Consider the following 24,837-nt stretch of genomic DNA (forward strand, 5'->3'; position numbering starts at 1 on the left):
TCCTCGATCCAATTAAATTAGTTTCATGAGCCACATTCCCTTCGTTTTAAGATGTTTCTTTGAAAATCTAAACTTTGATTTTCAGCATCCAGTTGAAGAATTATAGTCAGTTTACTTGGGATTTGATCTTTCCTTCTGGCTCTTTGTTTATTTTCCCATTAATCCCAAATTTTTAGGGATGAGCACTCCTTTTCCTTGTCCTTCTGCTTGCTTTGCTTTAGGAAATGTCCATCTCTTAGAACTTTATAAACCAAATAAGAGACTAGCTTCATTTTATTCCCTGCTTTCTCATCCTTTCCCCCAGCATCTCTTCTCCCCAAAATGGAATCTCATTCCCACCAGTATTTCATTTTAATGGACCAATAAGGGTCTTTGGCGTCACTTTGAGAGATATTTCTTGTTGTCATGGCTTTATTTGGTAATTCCTATATTTAGCTCTGTTCTTTCAGGAGCTAAATTTTAATACTTTTCCATTTTCCTCTTTTTTTTTTTTTTTTGGTGATACTAGAGCATGACTACCTAAGTAAAATAAGCAAGACCAAAAGACATCCCTTGAGAGACTGGGCCATAAGAAAACTTGACAAGATGATGGGTTTTCAGAGTAAAATACAGATAGAATTTATTTGTATTTGGAAAATGAGGAGACCCAGAATGTGGTCATCTTGGTTTGATTGCTTTATGCCATATTCTAATGGAATCTCTAGTGATAGAAGGCTGAGATTAGGAAAACTTTAGGATCTAATTTCTCTGAATAAGATACTTAGCTTTAAACTCTGGGAGATGACTATGAACTACTACATAGAATTCCTAATCCCTCTATCTTTGTCCGCCATTTTATTTTATTTTATTTTTCCTTTTTTTATTTCCTTTACAGGTTAATTGTACACTTTCAAAGTTCAATTCTTTTTGTACAGTAAAATAACTGTATGGACATGCATACATATATTGTATTTAACTTATACTTTAACATATTTAACATGTATTGGTCAACCTGCCAATTGGGAGAGGTGATGGGGGGAAGGAGGAGAAAAACTGGAACAAAAGGTTTTGCTATTGTCAATGCTGAAAAATTACCCATGCATATATCTTGTAAATGAAAAGCTATAATAATAATAATTTTTTAAATGCTTAACTTTGGAATATCTTATATAGTGAGGAAAATATATTGTTGATTTTATATGTGTGTTGATTTTTAGAAAATTATTTTGATCTTTTGAGATGAAATAGAATCTACCAAGTCTTTAAAAATTATCTTGCTGTGGTATTGAAGGATTTTTTAAGTTTTCAGAGACAAATGTGGAGAGAATTTTAGCACATCTCCACTCTCCCCATTTTTTTTACCCAAGATTCCTCTATTTAGTTTACTTCTTCTTAACCCTTTGGTCTGTGTGTCTAAATTCTGTGTAATATATTACATTACAATACATATACAGGAAAATATTTTGTCAATTTTAAAAATACAAAACAAAAAACTCATGATGCTTCACATGGACCTGTATATTTAGTAAGCATTCATTATTTGCTTGCTAATGATAAAATTCCTGTGGGCTTGAATATTTGAAACATACTCAATGTTTGGGTTAGATTTTGATTACAAGTAGAAATTGTTAGAGCAATTTATGATTTGACCTGGAATCCCTTCACTCTCTTTAACCCAAACATGAATATGGAATGTTACTAAATGCATAAGATGTAGGCATTCCCTCAGTAAGAAGCAGGCATCCCTTCCAAGTCCATTCTATCTAAATTTAAAAGATAAAGAATTCTTTAAAGTTTGGCACCTAAAGTAACTGCTGAGTATTTGAAAAACATTGGGGCATTCATTAATATTCTTCTTGATAAAGGTGATGTTGATTTGATTTCTGAGATGTTTCCCAGTCCTGTCAGAAGTGTATAACCAAAGCAGTAAGACAGGAAAGGTCATAGATGTCAGTAGTCAAGAACGCCAGGAATAATTTGTACAAAAGGGATATAGTCTTTCTTTTTTTCTTTTTCATTTTATTTCATTTATTTATTTATTTATTTATTTATTCTTATTAAAGTTTTTATTTTTGAAAACATATGTGTGGACAATTCTTCAACATTGGCTCTTGCAAAACTCTGTGTTCCAATTCCGCGCCCCCCCCCTCCCTACGCCCTCCCTAGATGGCAAGTAGTCCAATATATGTTAAACATGGTAGAAATATATTTTAAATCCAATATATGCATAAAATTTATACAATTATGCTGTACAAGAAAAAAAGAAAAGCAAAATAAAATGCAAGCAAACAACAACAGAAAGAGTGACAATGCTGTGTTGTGAACTACACTCAGTTCTCACAGTCCTCTCTTTGGGTGCAGATGGCTCTCTTTGTCACTGAACAATTAGGACTGTTTTGAATTATCTCTTTGCTGAAGAGAGCCATGTCCATCAGAATTGATCATCATATAGTATTGTTATTGATGTATGTAATGATCTCCTGATTCTGCTCATTTCACTCAGCATCAGCTCACGTAAGTCTTTTATAGAACAATAATATTCCATAACATTCATATACCACAGTTTATTCAGCCATTCTCCAACTGATGGGCATCCACTCAGTTTCCAGTTTCTTGCCGCTACAAAAAGGGCTGCCACAAACATTTTAGCACATGTGAGAGTCCCTTTCCCTCCTTTAAGATCTCTTTGGGATATAAGCCTAGTAGAAACACTGCTGGGTCAAAGGGTATGCACAGTTTGATAACTTTTTGAGCATAGTTCCAAATTGCTCTCCAAAATGGTTGGATCCATTCACAGTTTCCACCAACAATGTATTAGTGTCCCAATTTTCCCACATCCCTTCAAACATTCATCATTATCTTTTCCTGTCAGCTTAGCCAATCTGAGAGGTGTATAGTAATACCTCAGAGATGTATTAATTTGCATTTCTCTGATCCATATTGATTTAGAGTACCTTTTCATATGATTAGAAATAATTTCAATTTCTTCATCTGAAAATTGTCTGTTTGGATATAGTCTGTTTCAAGAGAGATTTCAGTTCAGATCAGAAAGTAGAAAGAGAGCCCATTCTGCAGTCTTACTAGACTGTAATAAATTATAGGTTAACTAATTTTAGTTAGACTCATAGAGTCAGAATTGGAAAATAGTCTCAAAGTCCATCCAGCCAAAATCCCACCAGAACAGAACACTGTTCTTCAGCACATGATGGATTGTCCAGTCTCTACTTGAACATTCCATCATTGAGAAAACTCATCACCTTCAGATAGCAATTCACTTCTTTTCTAAACAACCTAAATTGTTAAATATTTTGTTTTTCCTCATTACACTCAAAACTGCCTTTATTCAATTTCATATTGCATCTAAGTCTGCCATTACTGGAAAAGCTCCATCTAATCTCTCCCATTGAGCATTAAAAGTAAGGTATCCTGAGGTTATCCTTGGGACCATCTAATCCAGCCTCCTTATTTTAAATTCAAGGACATTGAGGCTTAGAGAGGTTCATTTATTTGCTCATGGTCACAAAGATAGTGACAGAAGTGATATTCTAACCCAGATCCTCAACTCTAAATTCATATCTTTTATGTTTTAACTTTGTCGCAAGACATCGTGAGTATGACAAACATCAAGGTTCTTTGGACCATTAATTTTGGCCATTAGTCATCCTAAAATCTGGGAGCAAAAAAATAATTAGGAAACTACACCAATGTAGCAAAAGCTCCTAATTCGGCATAATTGGTGGGTTCCTTTTAGGGACAGAGGCCCACAGGCATGATAAAAAAGAACCAAAGTATTAGGCTCCTGGATCTCTTATTTAAAGTCTCAGTCTGGACAAGGAGACTCTCCTTATTGCTCCCTTAGCATAGAGCATTAAACTTTCATGTGTTTTGTCATTTTTTATGCTCCACTTTTAGTGGCATGAGCATGTGATCATGTACCTTCTAATTAAAGATCTCAAAATCCATCTTAAGGGGAGATACTAGTAAAAAAATTAATGTACTTTTAACATTCCATTAAATTCTCTATTGCCAAGTCTATTGATGACTTTATATATAAATTGTTTTTAGAACAACAGAAGCATATAGTGGATAGAATGCCCAGCTTGAAATTAGAAAGCAGGCCCCAGTTGCAATCCTGATAAACTGATAGTTACTATGTGACTGTGAACAAATTACTTGAACTCTCAGCCTTGCTTTCATTTGTAAACTGAATAAATTATCCATAATGACTGCCTCATGAAGTTATTGTGAGACTCAAATAATAAGGGCTTTGAAGCATCATATAAATGTAAAATTACGAATCTTTATCATGTCTGTGAAGAATATTGCACTAGAATTCAGTAAACTTGGGTTCTAATCCCAATTGTCTCACTAATGACCTATACAACCTAGAAACTCATTTAATGAGTTTGGGCCTTGGATTCTACTTCTTAGGTTCTGAGGTATTTAGCAAAAAATAGCATTTTCTTTAACTGCTAAAAATTCAATTTTCTGTTCAATAGAAATGCCTTATTCCCGGTGACTTTAATGTCTTGCTAAAGGGGCAAAGGGTCATTGTTTTACCAGTTACCTGTGTAGACATGTAATTATATGAACTGGTGTCTACCTACGTCAGCCTCAACCACAACCAGAGCCCACGTTTCAGAACAACTCCCCAGTTGCTCCTAAACCATTGAATTCCATTACCAATAGACTGTACCAGATTTACATCCTATGTTCAATGCCTGCAATAAATTTCTCCAAATCTCTGGCTTTCCTTTTTATGAATTTTAAAATAAACTTCTAGTGGAAATTGGCTACATAGAGTATTCAGCCCAGCTGTCTAATCCTAGTTGCTTTGTATAATAAGGGCCCCCTCTAGAGGTGAAGCATAACTACAGTCTTCCCAAATCATAAGCTTATTGACTTTCCTTAAGTTCTAGAATAAAATATTAAATTTCTTTGTGTTTTGTCATCTTCTCTTGTGTTCTTCTTGTAGTGGTGTTTCTACAACGATAGACCCTTTCTGGGACATCAGTTTAGACTTGCCTGGTTCTTCAACTCCATTCTGGCCACTTAGTCCAGGGAGTGATGGCAGCGTGGTAAATGGGGAAAGCCATGTATCCGGAACCACCACACTCACAGACTGCTTGCGAAGGTATGCTTTACAAACACCCTATTAAAACAGGTTTTCTTTTTCTCTGTCTCTTGTGATGACCAAACTAAGACTTGTTTGTGGTGTTCTCTTTCCCTGCCCAGTACTGGCCCAACAGGAAAGAGGTGATGGAACATTTGCTTGTGGGAATTGAACTTCATTGTCAATATCTGTTTGGCAGACTTGGGGGCTATGAATTCCAAAGGAAGGGGACAATGTTCTCTCTCTATCCCAGAAGTATGGCGTTGCTTTACCACATAATTCAATGCCCTCTTTGACCGCTGACCTCTTTTGCCACTTCTAAAGACAACTAGAGACTAAGTCAGACTACAAAAATCATATAATTCATTCAACTTAGACCCAATAAAGGAGGCTACACTACTACCCACCCTCCACCTTAGTATTATTCAACCTTTTGCAGATAAGTAGAAAATGTCCAGTTGATGGTTTCACCGTGAGATTCACTTTAAAATGTAGAATTAGCAATGAGACAAATGGACAAATTGGAAATTATAATAAGGGTTTGAAAGATTTATTCCATCAACTAATTATATGGTATACTAACTGCTACATCTCAACAAGCATTGTACTATGTATCATATCATCTATAAGTCAAGTTAAGCATTTATCAAGTACTTACTATATGCCGGGCATTATACTGAGCTCTATGACTAGAAAGAAAAAAAAAAAAAAAAAAAAAACATTCCCTGCTCTCAAGGAGCTCGAAGTGTAATGGAGACTAGCTAGGGAGAAAACACTAGCTTTAATAGAGATCAAGCCAGGTTTTTTGCAGGTGATATTTTAGCTGGTATCTGAAGGAAGCCAAGAGAGGGAAATGAGGAAGAAGAGAATTCTAGGCATTGGATCCTAGCATCATATGTGGGAACAAGATAGGTAAAAAAAAAAAAAAGACTAGAAAACTAGGAATGGTCCAGATTATGAAAGGCTTTAAAAGCCAAACAGAAGATTTTTACATTTGAATCCTGAAAGTTATAGGGAGCCACAGGAGTTTATTATGTAAGAACTTAGCATGGTCACCCTTGCACTATGACATCACTACAATGAGGAAGGACCCAAAAAAACTGTCCACATTTCCCTTTTAGTTGACTCAGATTAAATTATTAATAGAAATATTTCTCTCTGTTTATAGACATATGGTAGCTTTCCATCCCATTATATGCATTAGTATAATAAAGCCTTGAATCTTGCTTCATTGTCAGCATAGCCAGTAATTTAATTTTGAAACAAAAATACATTACCCTCAAATTGTTAAAACTACATATAAAATATGTATAAAAGACATATGTATTTATAGAGAAAATCTAGGTTTTTTTGTTCAGGATCATGGATTTTTCTGGATTATGAAAAATATGTATTAATTTAAGTAATCAAAAGACTTCATTATCTTTAACAAGTATTATCCAATTGTACATAAATCTTGTCCTAAGTACTATGCAAAGAAAGTTAAAATACACCTGATTTAAGGTAGACATTCATTATATATTTAGGGTGCTAAGCAAACTCCATGCAGTTATGGTTTATGTTTTGGAAGTAGGGAAGGAGGGGATGGATTGAGAGAGCTTTGAGGGGACCATAAAGCATGTCCATAAAAATGAGATCACATGAATGAGATACTATTTCTCAAGTGAAAATCAGTAGAAAGGGTTTTGTTGATTTAGTGAGGAATAGTTTGAATATATATATTTAGATTCCAGGGAATCAAGTAATATACTACTACATATGAGATGATTTTTAAAAGTAAGAGGGAGCTTTTCAAGTCACTTTAGAACTATCAAAGAAACAGATAATATTAAGAAAGTTGGGGGGAGGGCAGCTAGGTAGCTCAATGGAAAAAGCACCAGCCCTGAAGTCAGGAGGACTTGAGTTCAAATCTAGCCTCAGACATTTAATATTTCCTAGCTGTGTGACTCTGGACAAGTTACTTAACCCCAATTGCTTCAGCAAAAAAAAAAAAGAAAGAAAGAAAGAAAATTCTGTGTGACAGTATAATAACCATAGTGAACCTGCTTGGGTTTGAGGTAATTGTGATGAATGTTAGACCAACAGGGCTTGACAGGATTTTATACGTTTTCCCAACATAGACTTACCACACCCAGTAGAGCAATCCCTGTGCCTGTGCTATACTTCACAATTGCCATGCCCTTTTCCTCTGTCATATTTTTGCATATGTTGATTCTCTCTCCACTAAAACTCCATGTCCACATTTTTCAGGAAGCAGTTGGAATGAAAAGTGAACCATGAAAAATGATCTCTACCCATCTTAAATAGCTACATCACTTGTGTCTATGACACAATTTGGCCATTCATTATATGGAGTTTACCATATAATCTTATAACATTGTTTTAATTTTTTTTTTCGTGCCTGTAAATCTTATCTTCCTAAATTAATTTTGTTCCCCTAGGCAGAAACCTCTGTCTAACACTGAATCTTCCCATGGGACCTATCATTGGTGGGTAGTAGGCCCAATAAATATTTGTTAAATTAAATTGATAAGGGATAAGAATTAAAATAGAAAGTATTCAAAAGAGGTTATAATCAGGTTCAGTTTTTATTCTATGGTGCTCTCATCCATTTTGAAGCTTGAGAAATTAGGCAGCTTTTGTTAGAGTTACAGCAAAGTCACATTAATATATCATTGATAGAATTGTAAAATGGTCCAACCCATTCTGTAAAATAATTTGGAATTTTGTGAGAAAAGTCATTAAATTGTTCATGTACTTTGACCAGTGAACCCATTGCTGGACACATAACCCTGAAGGAATTCAAGACAAAAAAGGAATGAGGAATGACTGAAATTAGTTATGACATTGAGTGAAATAGAATATCTTTGTTTTGTAAGACACAAATCCAGAAAAGCCTGAGATGATTTGTATGTACTATTGTGAAGTAAGCAGAATCAGGAACACAATAAAGAATTACTACAACTATAAAAATTAAATTGTAGAGTAGTTGAACTGATTAATTGTATTGGTGTAGAAATCTCAGAAGAAGTGATTAAACCCATCTACCAACTCTCCAGAAAGAGGTGATGGACTAGAGATGGAATATAGTAAGTAATATCAGACATGGCCCATATCTGAGTCTGTTGATTTTGCTTAAATATTCGTCTTTATTACAAAGAAGTGGGATCAGAGGAGTAAGGGAAGTAATTGGTTATAGCAGAAGGCAGTGAAATTTTTTAATCTCCCATAGTGGATTTGGGTTCCTGGTAGTTTATGGTATGATGCTTTTAGGTAAAGCCCTCTAAGCAAAGAGGGCAAAATGAGTACTCAGAAACAAGGCATTGGTTTATAATGAACTTAAAGTAGATAGGAAGGAAATTGGTATGAGAAACTGCTAAGATTAAAGTCTCCATATTTAAAAACTTTTGATCCCTAATTTGTGCTATATAATATAAATTACCCAATAATAATTGTATGGAATCCTGAAGTTAAATGACTGGATCAATGAAGATGGCTAGTAGAGTTAGGTATGTAATGAGAATGTGGCAAGTGCATCTAAGTTAGAGGTTAATTCCAAACCCATTCTCTCAGCCTGACTTGTTCAGTCACTATTGTTTTCAGAAATCTAGAACTTATATGTAGAAGAATTACTAATCTTTGAAAGCTTCTTCATAACTTGGATTTTTTTTTTTCTTTGTGGTTCAGGAAACAGGAAAATAATAATCCATGAAATAGCTATTCAATTTATAGTGCACTTATTTCAAGGGTTACCTCTTTCTTTATGATCTGTCCTTTATTAAACTTTCAGAAATCCTTTTTTGAGAAATATCTACTTGATACAAGATGAAGGTTTACTACACTTTGGACTCCAAGTTTTATTTATATATATATATATATATATATATATATTTTTTTTTTTTTTTTTTTTTTTTCTTTGAGGGGCAATTAAGGTTAAATGACTTGCCCAGGGTCATATAGCTAGAAAGTGTTGAATAATGTGGGCTAAACAACAGTAGTGGCAGTCTCAGGAGTTAGGTAGAACGTTCATTGTTCAAATGAATTGGAGTAGCCAATAACCTACTGGCAAATGCCTAAGATGCAGGAAAATCATATTTCTAGTTTTAAACTGAGATGATAGAACGGGATTTATAATACTCCCCCCCCAAAGAACCTATACAAAATGATATCCTTATTCCTAATTTGGCTCTTTTATTATTACTAATAAATATTTTGACTTATTTTTAAAAACACAATATGTTTTATCATTTTCTCAGATGCAATCCATTTTTAAGATGTATTGATGCCACATATACACTGCCCTATTGAACTCTCCCTTGTAACAGAAAAACATTTAAGCAAAACCAATGGACAAAATGATTGCCTTAGTGTTTGCAACATTCTGCACCCAAAGCTCCCCACCATTGTACCTTGAGGAAGTGAAATATGTTTCATCATCTGTTCTCTGAGCCCCTGGTAGTTTATGGAAAAGGGATGGAGGACAATGAAAGAAGAAAACAAATTCATCTTCCTTTCTTATATACTATACTGATTCAGTTCAGTAAACATTCATGGAGTGCCTGCTCTGTATAAGGCATTATACTGGATATTATAAGGTATAAAAATAAACAAGACAATTTCAAGCCCTCAAAAAGCTTTAAATCTAATAGGAGAAATGAAACAGGTATGCAGATAACTATATTGACATATGTCCTTAATTGCTTGCCATTATGTTGCATAAAAACACAATGTTAAGTTAAATATTGGATAATTTAATTATTCAGATATTGAATGGTGGTATAAATCAAGTTCTGTTAGAATGTGTTAACAATGTAAATACAAAATGATATTATGTAGCCTTATGGGGGGGGACTGAGTATGCTTCTAATATAAGGTAGAATAGATGGGTGTTTTAGGAGATTACCAATAAAATGCAGAGAAAATGACTATTATTTTCAGCTAAGGGCATCAAGGAAACCTTCATGAGGAAGGTAAAATTTGAGTTATTCCTTGAAAAGTAGGAACAAATAACTTGCTTTGTCTCCACCCCTAATCCTTCCAGGTTTACAAGGCCAGAGCACTTAGGAAGCAGTGCCAAAATCAAATGTAGTGGTTGCCATAGCTACCAGGAATCCACCAAACAACTCACTATGAAGAAATTACCCATTGTGGCCTGTTTTCATCTCAAAGTAAGTTTGCCAAACAAATGTTGACCAGAACCATTTTAGCCGTGGGCTGGATTTTCTCCTTTCTCCTAGGATCTATTACTGAGGGTATATTTTAATAATGAATGAACATGTGAGGTTAGGGTTGCTATAGAAACCAAAGATGATAACTTATATTCATTACTTTTCATGTCTTTTGCTAAGAGAATTTTTATGACAGTGCAAACAAAGAATAATTAACTAGGCATGTGACTAGGACATAAACTTTGTGAGTTACTCTTTAAATAACAGTTCCATTTCAGAGAACATTTGTCTTCAGCTTATTTTTGATTTGGATGATTTTCATTTGTTAGGATATAAGCTGTGTCTCCAGTTCTCCATTTATATATCCATAATTCATTTGTAAAATCTTTTTTTCCTCCTTTTGTCTATAAAATCAAATCAGAGGAATTTCCTGCCATGGTTGAACCTATGTGGTTCTCAAAAGAAATAACATGGCCATTTCTCATTGCCAGATTTATAAATTTTGACTTTTCATCTCTTGCATATTTTAAATTTTCCAGTTTTGTTGTTAGGCTGTGCCTGCCTATTCAACTGGGTTTCTATTGCTTTGAAACTATCATCCTAAGTCATAGGTATCACCGTAGGTGTTTTAGTAGTAAATAAGCAGTATTTCCTAATTTGACCAATAAGCAATTACCAAAAAAAAAAAAAAAAAAAAAAAAGGCCTCCTAAAATGAGTAAATATTTACATTCTAGTTTCTGGTATACTTTCCTCATCAAAACCTTACTGGATAAATAAGTAATTTTAGGCACCTTTTATAGATTGGGAAATTAAGGCTCACTGAGTTTAAGTGACTAATCCACAATGCTGTCATCCTAATAATCCTTATGGAGTTTATTTGTAGGCTGTTTGAAAAAGTCTTTGTCTCTCCCCCTTTATTCCTATAGCGGTTTGAACACTCAGCTAAACTGAGGCGAAAGATCACTACGTATGTCTCCTTCCCTTTGGAGCTGGACATGACACCATTTATGGCCTCCAGGTATGATTCCTTAGAAGTTCTAGCCTGCTTAGTCAACAACAAGTTATCTAATGTAAGTCTAATTAAGAGGGATCATAACTTTTTTGAGTGACAGCTATGACAGAAAATGAGAATCACTTTGATAATAGTGATGATAGGATTTGTCTTTATTTTGAAAGAGGTAAAAATGTGTTTTTATATTGTTTTCAATATACTTAGTATTTACTTCTCTGTGTGGCCCTTAATTTGACACTTTTAAAAACTTATTTCATCGATTGGAGGTGTGAGTGGGAGTTGCTTTCTCCACCAGTGTAGATCACAGCTGATTTAACATACAAAGGCTCTTTTCTGGCCTTACTGAACTTGCAGCTTAGGGTCTGATCTATCAGTTCTCATGCTATCATGACCTTTAACAAACATAGAGGTATCACTGTGCCTTAGACCTTTGCGTAGAGCTTGGGTGGCAGGAATAGAACTTATCTATGTGTAAAAAGACTCGTGTAAATTTTAGGGTTTTCTGCCACTCCTATTTCTCAAGTAATGTTCTCTATTGTGAAGTCCCTTCAAAACAATCCTTGTTAAGTGAAGAATAAATATTTGAGTACTGTTCTTACTTAGATCATTATCCCTGGATTTTGGGAAGGTCTCACATCTAAATTGTGTATTTAGATAATAGAATTAGCCCAGTTAGAAGACTCTGAAAGTACAAAACATAGTTTATATTACAGCTTCAGTTTTCCTTTTTTCCACATCATTTACCATATATCAATTGAGATTTATTCTCTAGAAGTTGCTAACCATTAACATATCTCCTATTAGTTATTGAATATTGGTATATGACTTCTTGGAGCTCTCAGCACCAGAGAGTCCATTGTGTCTAGTTACTGAATCAAGAGACCTTCCATGAAATAATCAGCAGTGTCTTACTACTTCAAAGAAGAAGAATCCATGACTAGAAAAGTGGATCAATTGAATCATTAATTCATTTTTCTAGGAAGACTTTAGTTATCATTATCAAGTATCTTAATTTTGTTAGCACTTCACAGCAGCAGACTCTACCCATTCAGGCTTTAAAGCCCAAATTATCTGACTGTCATCCAGAGGAGGTACATTGGTGGTAAAATAAATAAGGTTGACATTCTGTTACTCAGCATGAATCTTTGCTCTCTTTGGAGGAATGGCTCCTATGCAAGACTTAATTGTTAATACCATTTGAATTTGACAGTTGTTCTTGTTCAAGGAGATTCTATTTGTTGGGGAGGAAACATGATAGCTACATGATCTATTACATAGAAAAACTGATCTTCTATATATTGTATTACAGTAAAGAGAGCAGAATGAATGGACAGTATCAACAGCCAACGGATAGTCTAAACAATGATAATAAGTAAGTGATGGAATCCACAGTTTTTATTGGATCAGGGATGGAGAATGTCTTGAACTGTGGGCCATAAGTCTAGCAAACTCATTTGCTAAGGCAACCACCAGGCAGTGATCCACTGAAAGCTAGGTACAACCTCCCACTGCTTGAATTCTCTTAAGTTAATAATTTTGTATGGCCCACAAATGGTGTTATAAATATCCAAATGGGCCTTGGCAGAAAAAAAGATTCCCCTGTATTAGGAGAGGAGGGTGGTGGTCTGGGTGCATTCAGCTTTGGTGAAGTAAATTCCTGGTCATATTGTAGTACTATGAGTTCTTCTCTGAGCTTCTCTTAACTATGGCTTTGCTTTTGGCCACTTAACTTGCTAATGACCATGAACACTTACTGTTTGAAACCATTAGTACAGGTGAGACTTCCCCCTTGGCTATTCTTTAAATGGCACTCCTACCTCTAAAACTTAGTATTCAAAGTCTCTCTCCTTGATTGCTTAAAAGCATCTCCTTTTGAATGAAGGCAAAAGACAAGAGCAAGTGAATGAGAAATACAAATTCCCTTTTCAGCTTTGTCATTGGAGCTTTAAAAAAAAAATTTTAACCTGACTGGAATGCTGATTCTTTTAAGGTTTCACTGTTTGCTTCTCTTTGTCATGTTATTATGAAAAATGAATGAGAAAGCATTTTAAATTCCTTAGGGGAAAAAAGAGGTTATATATTATTACTATTCATTTTTATTTCACACAAGGCAGGTAAAGCCACTTGTTTTAATGTGAATGCAAAAAAATACAGTTAAATGGCTGACCTTAGGCAGTGAGTAAGTGGCACCAAATATGGGTTTATTTTTCTTTGCTGCTTCACCATGGCTTTCTGTCTATCACTTGTAATTCATGTGGTTTTAAATATTTATAGGACCATACAATAGCCTGTTTTTTGTGCTGGTTTCTTTATAAACACAGGTCTATAATTGCCCTCCAAATGGTAGGGTTTCTATTGATACCAGAGCTGAGTTAATTACATTTTTTGTTTCCCCCCCACCAGGTATTCCTTGTTTGCAGTAGTTAATCACCAAGGAACCTTGGAGAGCGGGCACTATACCAGCTTCATTCGGCAACACAAGGACCAGTGGTTCAAATGTGATGATGCCATCATCACTAAGGCTAGCATTAAGGATGTTCTAGACAGTGAAGGGTATGTCTAAGACAGGGGTTGGGGGAAGTGGCTGGAACTGCTTTTTTCCCTTTTGTATCCTTCTGGATCTAAAGCAACTTCACGCTTTATCCAAATCATAGAATGTTTTCCTGTTGGCTCCTTAAAGTAATTAAGGCCAGTCTGGGGAGAATGCCTTTTGAGATAACTCTGCTGACATCTTCCATGCCATACCACTGGAAAATGAATGAAATACCAGACACAAACCTTTAAACGGATTGCCTAAGTCATGGTAGCGTATTCCGTGAGGATCAGAAGTCACTATCCAGCTATACTTTAAGCAGTTTTTCTCAGAGAGATCTGGCTGAAATAAAATAGAATAAACTGAGAAATACTGCAGGCAGCATCTGGTTTTTTTTTTTCTTCTTTCAAATGAAATGTTTAATCTGTTATCTGATTCACCTTTGGGGAGGTAGTAGGGCCTTGGCAAATCATCTAACCTTCCTGGGTCTGACTTCCCTCAGATCTAAATGCATGGCAGCAGACAGGAGGGACCCTTAATGTCTTTTCAAGTTCTATGCAAGGGATCCTGAATTTTTCATCTGCAGCAAACCAGTTGGAAAGCAAAACTGAATAAAATCAGAAGATTCCCTTGCAAACCCCCTTCCCTGTCATACTGGCCTTGTGATTAGTGATCCAGAATCTGAAGCTTACTCCTAAAACTCAGTAAAAGTGCTCAAATAATCGTCTTCCTCCTCTAATTTGATGATGCTCTGAATTCAGATGATTATCTTGTGCTTATTGTTAGTGTCATACTAGATGTTGGTTTCATGCTTTAATTACTGCTTGGAGCAAATATTCATACTCAGTTTCCTTTGTGCTACATCTAGCAGGTTTCTACAAGATTTGCTACATTAGTCCAAAAATCCTTTTATTTTCCCTCTTGAAGGTAGTGAGGATATTTTAAACACAAGACCCAGGCAGGAGAACCCTGAGCTAGTGCAGCAGGTTTTGTTTCTTCACATTTATCATGATTTTTCTTTTTTTTTGTTTCCTTTCTTTCCTTTCTTTCCTTTCCTTTCCTTTTTTTTTTTTTTTTTTTTTTTTTAGGCACTTTGAGGCAAGTTAAGTGACTTCCCCAGGGTCTCATAGCTAGGAAGTGTGAAGTGTCTGAAGTCACATTTGAACTCAGATTCTCCTGATGTCAGGGCTAGTGCTCTATCTACTGGGCCACCTAGCTGCCCCTATCATGATTTTTCAGGTTAAAGTTCTTAACATGAAAAAACTGATCATGTCCTTTAAATTTAAGGCCAAAAATGTTTTTGGGTTTTTTTAAGTCTCAAAAGTCTCTGTTCAAAAACCTTCCCTTTATTTTATGGAACACAGATGCACTTTAGAGAAAAAAGGAATATGAGCAAATCAGTCACCATCTATTAGCTACTTACTATGTGCTAAAAGTATTCTATGAGAATCCTAGAGTATCCAAGCTTGGACTGTCTCTTAAAGGTCATCTAGTCAAACCCAGTAAATTCCTCTACCATGTTCATGACAAATTGTCATCCAGCTTTTGCTCAGAATACCTAACTTCATCAATCCCTAGTGATGGCTGCCTTGCTGCCTCTTGACAGAAGCTATTCCAGTTGTGAATAATTGTTATTGTCCATTCCTTACATTAAAGCCCAAGTCTTCATACCTCCTCCCTTTGATAGCCTGTCAGAGTTGAGGATAGCAGTCATGCTGTTCCTCTTCCCACACCCCCCTAGCTTTTCTTCTTTAGACCAGGTCCTTCACCTGGCCCTCATGTGTCTTGGGTTTGAGGTGTACTCCTCCTTATTACATATTCTTCCTAAAATGTGGCTCGGAAATGATGCTAGCATGTAGCATCTTATTCTGGATATGGTACTTCTTCTTTTGCCTCCCAAGTGCTCCTCATCCAGCATGCTAGGGTTTTGTTTGTTTACTGAGAGTCACAGTGTTAACTGAGCCTAGAAGATAACAAAACCCCCATGTCTTTCTCCTATGAACTGCTGTGTAGCTTGCACCCTGTGTTTCTAGGGTTGGTTTGGGTTTTTTTATGTAAGTATAGGAATTTACATTTATCTCCTTTTATATTTCATTTTATCAGATGAAATTAGGTATTCTGGAGATTGAGAAGAGAGATCAAAAAAGAAAAAAGAAGTAAAGTCTTGTTTATAAAAGCCAGTCAAAGATAAATAACATATATATATATAGGGGGGGGGGGGAATGAAAACAGATTAAAGCTTAGGGATAAGGAATAGGTTGGTTATTTCATTTAGAATTGGGTACTTAGGGGCAGCTAGGTGGTGCAGTGGATAGAGCACCAGGCCTGAATTCAGGAGGACCGAGTTCAAATCTGGTCTCAGACACTTAATACTTCCTAGCTGTGTGACCCTGGGCAAGTCACTTAACCCCAGCCTGGGGGGCGGGGGGGGGAATAGAATTGGGTACTTATAGAATGGATGGGGTTACATCTGGCCTAAGAGCCATATGAGGCCGGAGAAATTAGGCAACTACAGGTGATGATAAGCTGAAAGCTACTTACAACCATCTCCCACTGCTTGAGTTCTATAAGGTGATTATTTTGTATGGCCCACAAATGATATTATAAATATCCAAATGACCCTTGGCAAAAAAAAAAAAAAAAAAAAAGGGAGAGAGTATGGGGGGAGAGTTTCCCCCACTCTAGATGAAAATATTCCTTCTACCAGTACAGAATAGCACCATCTCTATGACTTAATCTTAGAGAGTTCCTAAGGACACTAACAGGCTGAGTTATTTGGGTTCCTCAATCAGTGGGGTGGCAGCAAGATTTGAACCCATATCTTCCTGGCTTTGAGTGGCTGTGCATCTACTGCACTGTGCTTCTCTCTACCAGGTATTTTATGCTGCCTCCTATAGAGTCCAGGAACATAATTCCTGAGTATATCTGTATTAAAAGGACACTTGATAACATAAGAACATGAGAAAGAACAGATTAGTGGAAAGAATCAGTGAGCAGGGTTTCCAAGTGAGATGAATGACCAAATCATGAAAATTGATCCTTAAGCAGATTTTCTGGATGGAATAGAGGTAAGCAAAGATACGTATTGAATTCATTGTAGATTCTGGAGTCAGAGGAGAGATGTGATACAATAATTGAGGATTTTGAAGATTTGACTGAAGGATAAAGGAGATAGAAATGATTGTTGTCATTTAGAGTTGGAATAACATGGTCCTTGAATAGAGTAGCATCAAAGGAGATAAGAAGAGAAAAGACCCTGTGCAGCCAGATTGTTGAGGAAGAATAAAAGATGGTAATGGAATTGGAGAGGCAAAGAGAAATACATAATAGGAGAGAAGCAGGTAAGAATCTGGTGCCACTCTTTGAAAGGAATGGGAAAATTAGGAAGAAGTTAGGATATTTGGGTTTTGGCATGTTTTAGGTTTTGGCTGTATATAGAAAGGAAAAAGGGAGACAGAGACATCCTAAATTCATCTAAAGATAATGGAAGTCTGAATGATTAAGCAGTCTAGGTAGAGATGTTGCAAGTTCTGGAAGTTAGAGATATGCAACTGATGGGAGGGTAAGGGGTGTAACACTGGGGAAAAACTTTTATACTGGCAGTAATTGGAACTACATGAACAGAGGAGTTGCCCAAGAAAGTATCCCCAAAAAAGAAAGGGCAGAAGATTTAAGACTATACTTTATGCAATAGTGAGCAATGCAAAACTCCTTGGGTTTGGATATTTCTCACCATTATTGCCTTGAAGGAATTTTGGCATTAGGATACCATCTGCATTTTAATGTTTGATTATAGATTGAAGAGATAATTCAAGAAATGTATTTTATTCACTGTGACATTGTAAGTCAGAAAACACCAGTTTTCCAGCAGGCATCTGGGGGGGTAGAGAAACTGTTTTGTCCTAACTCTTAAGACAGTTAGCCCTTTACCATGCCTCCTGGTGACCTATCTACCTGATCTTCCTTTAATTGTGTCTTTAATCTCAATGGTAAGCTTCTCAGTATAGTAGAACAGATAAAGTACTGAATGTGGAGTCCAGCAGACCTCAATTCAAATTTTGCTTCATTTATTTTGTGATCCTAGGTATATTCATCACATATTTGTGGAAATGATAGGAAACTTAAGGATCAAACACATTTTTCAATGTTTTTTTTAAACATGATTTCAAAAATATCATTAACTTTTTCCCCTCAAGATCTATAAACTAGCTCTAATCTGAATCTTTTTCTGATGAATGATGGGGAAATTAATTGCTTTTTAGCGTGAAATAATCAGCTGAAAATTGGTGCATTTGCATGCATAAAAGTACTTAGTCTATTAATGATTTTTTTCCATTTTCTCTTAGTATGAGTTTAAAGAAAATTATGAGTTTCTCCCTCCCAATTCTTTATTATAATTAACACTCCAAGTAGATTCTGTATATGAGTAAAAACTATAGCATCATTACATCTTTTCTTCTTCCATCCACGAAACTGGTTAGCTAATATTTATAGATACATAAGAATTGACTTAAGGTATACAGCTGCTGGACTGGACATTTAAGACTAAATCTCTGATATTATTTTGCTTGCCTTCTCAGTGGATGGGGAAAGGAGAAAATTTGGAACTCAAAAAAAAAATTAATGAAAAAAATTGTTTTAAAAACTGAATCTAGGGGCAGCTAGGTGGCGCAGTGGATAAAGCACCAGCCTTGAATTCAGGAGGACCAGAGTTCAAATTTGGTCTCAGGCACTTAACACTTCCTAGCTGTGTGACCCTGGGCAAGTCACTTAACCCCAGCCTCAAAAAAAAAAAAAAAAAAAAAGACTGAATCTGGGACAAAAGAAGCATGACTAAAACTCAAGCAGAGTATCTACAGGATATCTACAGTATCTAAAATCAATGGCATTTTTGTACCAGATTTATCTTGGGGTCTCTAGAATTGGGGCTCTTTCTGAGAAAGAACAGTCTGGGGATTTTTAGAGTAATTGTTTTATTGTTAATTTTTAAAAGAACTAGTAGTTAAATTGACTCTTTTGTCCTTCCCCAGGTACTTACTGTTCTATCACAAACAGTTCCTGGAATATGAGTAGCCTTATCCAAAAGTTCTCCAGAAAAGTGAAGGGAATTCAGCAAGCCTTCGGCAATGACACGCAGACCTACCTGAAATGAAAAAAATTAAGCCCATACAACAACAACAACAACAACAACAACAAGCACTGAGCTGTGTACTAGGACCTACTTGATTACCGCTCATGGGCCTGTCGGAGAAAAAAAATGAACAATATCCGACATCCACATGGTCTTGAATGAACAGAAAGGGGGGGAGGGGGAAGAGGCTAAAGTCAAGTCTCATAAAGAGGAAAACAAAATAAAAGGAATGTTCTGGGTGGGGGAAATGGGAGCAGAGGAGTTCTGACACTGGTACATCTCCAATGTTCCTTTAAAAAAATAAAAATAAAAAGGTGGGAAGGCGGGGATATACCCTCATCTCCATAAAGCATCTTCTCCATTGGTGCTTCAGCTCCAACTGACCAATCATATAACAGTTATAAGTTTTAAAAAAAGGTTTAAAAAATCCAAACCTTTCTTTTTTTTTTTTTTTTTTTTTAATGCATATGGGTCTGAAAGCAGTAAAGTGGAGGAGACAGGGATGACACAACAAAAAAAAGGACTTTGCAAGTATCTTTTTATTTGTGAATTTTAGTTATTAAATAAATACAGTATGAAACTATTAGGCTCTGTTTTTTCAACAATCATAAAGGAAAACCCGGCTTGAGGAACGGAAGCCTCAGTACTGACACAAGTTTCCAAGCATGTCTGCTCCCCAGGTAACCTGGCCCTGGACTGTTGGCCAGAGCATCAGCACAGAGCCTACTATGAGCCCTCTTTTTAGTTTTGTTTTCTAAAAATTGGTGTTTTATTATTTTCCTTTTATTCTTTTTTTTTTTTTTTTTTTTCATGGTGATGAATTTCACAAATGCCGTTTTCAGCAAGGTGAAAGAATTGACATGTTTGTGCTTGTAAAAGTGGTCTTGGTAACTTTTCCTTTTTAAACTTATGACCAAGTCTTGATTTTTAAGAGTTGCTCCTTTTGTTGCTTCTCTTCTTCCACTCCCTCTTTCCTTTCCTCTCCCTCCCCCAAGATGTGCAGTATTTTAGAAAACCGGGCTTGGAAGGTATGCCATCTGTCTGGTGCCTGGTGGCCAAGTGCAGTCGATTAGCCCTTGCCTCTGTTGAACTTCCCACGTTACACCAGGCTGTTAAGGAAACCCAGCTCTTTCCTTGTTTGTGCTGTGTTTTATTTATTGCCTCTTCCCTCCCGCTCTGCTCGAGCTCCGTCCTGTCACTGCTTAGCAGCTGGTGATCCCGTCCCCTTGTTTTCTCACAAACGCAGTTCTTGTTATGGCCCTCTGTCCTCTCAGACACTGGCTGCAACTCTCCATGCTTGTTTCCCAAGAGTCGGTGCCATAGACCTAATTGCAGTCCCAGAGGCACAGAGATATTCTTCACCTTGTGCCTCTTGAGAGTTCTGAGCAAAGAACCCGTTTTTGGCTTTGCCCTTCTCCCACTGAGTATTTACCAATCTCTTCCGTCCTGTCCTGTCAGCCAGAGTGTAGATCTGGACTGCACCTAATAGGTTATGTGCCTCTATGTACATGGTTTCCCTATGCTGGAAAACCATGACTTTCAGGGAGATCGGAAGATGGTGAAGGAGATGGTTGCGCAGTAAAAGCTGAACAAGGAAAAAGAGAGCTTTCCTGTGATCCGGGTAGCTTGCATGTACCTACCTGTTCAAGCCCAGGCCTGGAATGTGTTTGTCTCTTTTTGTGAAACTCCTACGTTTACATCCTAGTGATTGGGGGAGGGGGAAATTGTCTTAAATGTTCAGTTTATTAAACGAACATCCCCTCAAGCTGCATTCAATACTGGGAATCCTAGTCTACCTCCAAACAGTCAGGCTTGCAACCCTGGAGCTGAATAGAAGTAGGAGTTTAATAACAGCGGCCGAAGGTCCGAGAAGCGAGAAGACGCTTTGACACCGCAGTTACCCACTAATAAAAATGGCAGCCGCAGGGTGAAGGCCGACTGGCAAACTTCCTTAGTGATTAGCAGCAGATTGCTAATGCTGAACCAGCCCGTTTTCTCCCGCCTCCCTCTTGCACTCTGCCTGCCGGGGCATCCCCGATTGTAACGAGCGCCCCCATCAGACCGGGCCTCAAACACTTGTGAGAGGATGCTTGTAAGGGCGGCGCTCCCTTCTGTCCCCCAGTGCTGCCTTTTAATTAATAATGCAACAGGTCTGCAGGGAGGAAGGATTGGCTTGGCTCGTTCCCCAGCCCTGGCTGAGGATGCTGGGCTGGGCTGGAAAGAGCGCCCTCTTGTGGCTGATGCTGAATCCTCCGCATGCAAGGCAAACAAAGCAAATTCATTTATTTGCTCTCTACTTTTCTGGCTGTTTTTGGTTTGGAGGGGTTGTGTGTATTTTTTGTTTTTAATTTTAGTTTCCAAGCTGGGCGAGTTCCTACTTGATTTGCCCCAGTGTCTTGCTTGTGCTGTTCTATAACTGCCGCTCCCAAGGGGCCGGAGTGTGTGGAAGGTGGGGCTGGTCTGTGTCCCCCTTCACCTTGCCCGAATTTGCCACCCCTCGCTTCCTCCACCTTCCTTGCCGTTCCTTCCTTCTCCTTGCCACGTGTTCAGGCAGAAGGAACGGCAGCTGCACCCAAAACTTAAGGCAGAGTTGATGAGAGCCAATGACTCTGCATTGGGGGGTTTTAAGACGTTGATTTTTTAAAAGTTTCTTTTTTTTGGATCCAGATTAACTTTCCTTGTTCCGATGGTCACCTGCTCTTGACATTGTTCTTGCAAGCACTTTGATAGATGGATTGAAAAGTTTTCAGTTTCTGCTGAAGCATCTGTAACTACCTACCTCTATATCTGCTGCTGCTGAAAATCCCTCCTCTGTAACTTTTGTGACATTAGGCAGTGGGGTATGACGGTGCACTGGCAAAGCTGCCTTCGCGGTCCTGACAAACGAGGGAGAACGCTGGGACCTCCAGACTCCTGCTGCAGCTGTCGATGCCTTTGCCCATAATCTGGCAGTGGAACCTGACTTTATTGTGCTGACTTGAATTCACCTTTAAAAGGATAAACTAAATCGAAATCAAACATACCTACTGCAGTGTTGGGAGCTTCCTCCTCTTAGTCCCCAGTCCAGCTGTCAAAAGTGGAAGGACTGTTTCCCTACCTCCTGGTAACTGCACCCTCTGTGTGTGTTCAGACTTCTGCAAAGTGCATCATATCACCAGGTAACTGATCATCTGCGGCACCCTAATGCGTTAAGAACAATAGATCGTTGAGAATTGCCTATTTCTGGAGATGGTCTTGCCGTTATTTCCAACTCGCTGAAGAAAAAAAGAAAAAGTGGATTTTTTTTCCCTTCAAATGTCTGAACTGTGAGCTTTTGAGGCAGCCACAGCAAGGGGATGGGAGAAAGAAATATTGGGCAGTTGCCCGGAGAAGTGACCCAACTGCATAAAATAGTTAAGTCATCCCACGCTGATCTGGTTTCCTTAGGACAGAAGATTGGTAACTTTCCAAGTTTCAGTGGCTGGTCCGGACCGGTCTATTTCCTCGCTTGGCTCTCACCGAGCTGTCGTTGGATGGTCCCTTGCAGCAGCAACCTTGGGGTACTGGTGTATATTGATGCACTTGCTCAAACTTTCCTGAGTGCTATTGTATTGAAATTTGGTGTGTGTGGGTGGGTGGGTGGGTGCTCTTTTCGTTGTACTAAGACTGTTCTTTTGAAAATTCAGGTAACGGTTTTGTTCATTTTGAAAGAAAACTGTTTGAATGAAATTCCCGTGGGTGGGGGAGGTGGGAATTTTATTACCAAGATGTTTACACCTTCCATTGCCTATCATTTCATTTCATTTGAGGAGCTCCTTAACTCCTGCCCTGATGGCTTGTAGTCCTTCAGATTCCCATAATAAAGCCTACATTCTATTCTGGGACGTGGCTGCTTTCTCCCCTTGTTGAGCACCTAAGTGCCAGAAAGAGGCTGGCTGTGGAGAATGGGCAATGGCCTGGAATGTGTGTCTGGATGTTTGTAGGTGCCTTGTCACTCTTCTTTTGTTACCTGGCTACCAGCACAGAGCCCGCTGAAAGGTCCTTGGATGGATGGATGGATGGATGAATGAATGAACTTCAGTTTCACCTTGGTGGACATTGGTTCTCCATCCCCTACTCCCACTGAGTCAGGCTTTTTTTTTTTTTTTTTTTTTGTCCCTTTCTGGGAGATTTACCTCTCTGGACTAAAAAGATTATCAGCGCTTAGTCTTTTTTTTATTTCCTTAGCTTATCTCTGGGACCTGTTTTTTACTTAGCCTAATGCTTTTTGAATAATGGCAATGTTGACCAGGGAGTTTCCTTACCTCTTTTTCCTCTGTATAAGCGTCAAGGTTCTGTTTAAGTCCATAGAAATTCCCAGACCATCTGGTAACCAACCTAATAGTTCTATAGAAAGGGCTATCTGTACCTGCCCAATCAGTACTTTGGGTCATTGGCCAATCAGGGTCGTGGTTTAACTTGATTCCAGTGATTTATGCTGATTTCCTAATATTTCCTTTGTGTGCAGATTGTGCTATGGTTTGGTTGATAAACAAATCCTTTGCCTTGCTTCTTCCCACTGATAAAGTCAGCAAACACTTTCTGGTGCTATGGGGTCAGGAACAGTAACTACAGTTGCAACTTTAAGTGGGGAAAGGCAATGAAATTTCTAAATTTTCATAAATTAAGCTTTTCTCATGTTAGGCAGGTAACACCAGGTGAGTTAGATTCTGCCCCAAGTTCTGACACCGGGCTTCAGTTTCCTCATCTATAGAACAGCCAGTTTCCCATTCTATACTTATCTTAAGTTTCATGAAGATCAAAGAAGTGATTGTGAAAGCTGAAAATTATAAAATAGGCAAATTTCAGAGGTGTTGTTTTTTTTTTTTGTTTTGTTTTTTATTGGAGTGGAATTCAGTCTCGCTTCTTAGAGATTTTTTTTTTTTTTCTTTAGTAAGATCTAGGTTGGAGACATCCTTGGACAGTTATCTGCAGACTGTTCTATTTTTATCCTATCCTATCTCTAATAAGTGCATGTTCAATCAGTCATGACTTTTTCAAGCAGGCAGATGTTCCAATATTCCAACATCTAATTCTGTCCTTAGCTGCAGTCTATTCAGTGAATGACATAAAGTATTTGGATGCAATGTTGATAATATGCTTAACAGATAAGGGGATAAGAACAATGAGATGGATAGCTCATGGGACAAATGATAATCAGGATTCAAAATAAGAAACAACTGTACATCCAAGTTATCTAAAGAGAAGATAATTCCAATAAATACATATCGGAAGAAAACATTTTATTTATAGATATGTATATATATGTATGTGTGTGCATATACACATGTATGTAAGAAGGATAACATCTGATTTCAAAAATGTGACAAGGCCATTAAAGAAGGAATAGACTTGTTCTTGTTCTCTGCCTTCCCAAATGGCAAAAATAGAACAAATAATTAGAATAAAGATAGAAGGGGAAGGCACTAGCAATTGGGGGAATCAAAAAAAAAAGTTGAGCAGCCTTTTGAAGGAAAGGAAGATTTTGGGGGATAGAAGTGAAGAGAGAGGGAATGCAGGATGGGGTGCCTTATAAAAACAGAGAAGCCCAGTTTGCATATTACTTTTACTTTCTATCATTTAGTCAATGAGGTTGGAAAGACTGATGGTTGGGGTCGAATTCTGAAAGATTTTAAAGCTGAGGAGCAAATAATATTTGATCTTAGGAGTAGCATGAGAATCACTAAAGTGTTCAGTAAAAAAAATTGCCATGATCAATCAAATTGTGATTTAGGAAAATCACTGAGTTAGGGTAAGACCAAGTAGGAAAATGGGTTACACTACTGCAGTATTTAGATGTCAAGTGGTGGCCCTGTACAAAAGCAGTGACTGTGTAAGTAGAGATAAGTCAAATACAAGAAATTATATGGAGGTTAAAACTT

The 24,837-nt window shown here is 37.3% G+C and overlaps 1 protein-coding gene across 3 annotated transcripts in view; it reads left to right on the forward strand.

Moving 5' to 3' along the window:
* The window catches only part of USP22 (ubiquitin specific peptidase 22), a 246,243-nt gene extending 226,957 nt beyond the window's left edge, over positions 1-19,286 (forward strand). For all 3 annotated transcript variants that reach the window (XM_074281287.1, XM_074281288.1, XM_074281289.1), the window contains 6 exons: positions 4,955-5,113; positions 10,134-10,260; positions 11,188-11,279; positions 12,583-12,645; positions 13,677-13,826; positions 18,837-19,286. In XM_074281287.1, coding sequence (XP_074137388.1) covers positions 4,955-5,113; positions 10,134-10,260; positions 11,188-11,279; positions 12,583-12,645; positions 13,677-13,826; positions 18,837-18,879 — 634 coding nt within the window. In that variant the 3' untranslated portion in view covers positions 18,880-19,286. The remainder of the gene's footprint in view (positions 1-4,954; positions 5,114-10,133; positions 10,261-11,187; positions 11,280-12,582; positions 12,646-13,676; positions 13,827-18,836) is intronic.
* Positions 19,287-24,837: the final 5,551 nt, after the last annotated feature.

Source organism: Sminthopsis crassicaudata, chromosome 1, assembly GCF_048593235.1.
Source record: "Sminthopsis crassicaudata isolate SCR6 chromosome 1, ASM4859323v1, whole genome shotgun sequence".
Lineage (NCBI taxonomy): Eukaryota > Metazoa > Chordata > Mammalia > Dasyuromorphia > Dasyuridae > Sminthopsis > Sminthopsis crassicaudata.